At 63.0% G+C, this 760-nt stretch overlaps 1 protein-coding gene across 1 annotated transcript in view; it reads right to left on the reverse strand.

Annotated features, from left to right (window-relative positions):
- The window catches only part of ARHGAP44 (Rho GTPase activating protein 44), an 89,902-nt gene that overhangs the window by 22,206 nt on the left and 66,936 nt on the right, over nt 1-760 (reverse strand). The window contains exon 10 of the mRNA XM_010843185.1: nt 191-318. Coding sequence (XP_010841487.1) covers nt 191-318 — 128 coding nt within the window. The remainder of the gene's footprint in view (nt 1-190; nt 319-760) is intronic.

Consider the following 760-nt stretch of genomic DNA (forward strand, 5'->3'; position numbering starts at 1 on the left):
TGTCCCTGGAGAGTGAAGGCTCATGGGAGAAGCAGGACCAGTTTGAGGACAGGGGGCTTGTACTGCGTCTTCCCAGGTTTGGGTTTGTGGGGCCGGGTGAGGATGGTAACCGAGGAGGAGAGACCCCGGAGGCTCCATCTGCGGGCGAGGAGACCCGCTCACGGCCAAGCTCGGCTGCACCCAGACGCACCTCCTCCTGCATCCCGCATTCCAGCAGCATTGTCACGCACGCCTCGATGGGGAAGGCGATCTCCCGGCCGCTGATCGTGAGGTGCTCCTCCAGGGGCTTCCCAAAGGAAGGCTTCTCCACCCAGGCCTCTGGGGTGTGGGGGTTGCAGGTGGAGCAAGAGAGGGGTCAGCACAGGTCACCCCCGCGGGAACCTTCCTTTCCTCCGGTCACACTGCTTCTCCTAAGTGTCCCAGGGACACGGAGCAGTGGACGTGGAAGCACTGTCCAACAATGTCCATGGAAGCACTGTCCAACTGCAGCATCTCCATTCCTGCAGTTTCGGGGGATGACGGGGAGGAACTGGGGGAGGCGGTGGAAGCCTGCCCGCTGTGAGCAGAGCTGCTGGGCTTTCTGTTACACACACACCTCCACACACGCCCATGCACACCCGCCTCATCCCCGCTGGGGTAGTGTGTGTATAGTGTGTACACGTGCTCTGCTTTCCTGCCGCTGGTCAAGGTGCCTGCAGGCGGAGGCCCAGGGCTCACGTGAAGGCAGCCCTGCTGGGGGAGGAGCAGGCGAGCCAAGCAC

This window comes from Bison bison, unplaced genomic scaffold, assembly GCF_000754665.1.
Source record: "Bison bison bison isolate TAMUID 2011002044 unplaced genomic scaffold, Bison_UMD1.0 scf7180017864180, whole genome shotgun sequence".
NCBI classification, from domain to species: Eukaryota; Metazoa; Chordata; class Mammalia; order Artiodactyla; family Bovidae; genus Bison; species Bison bison.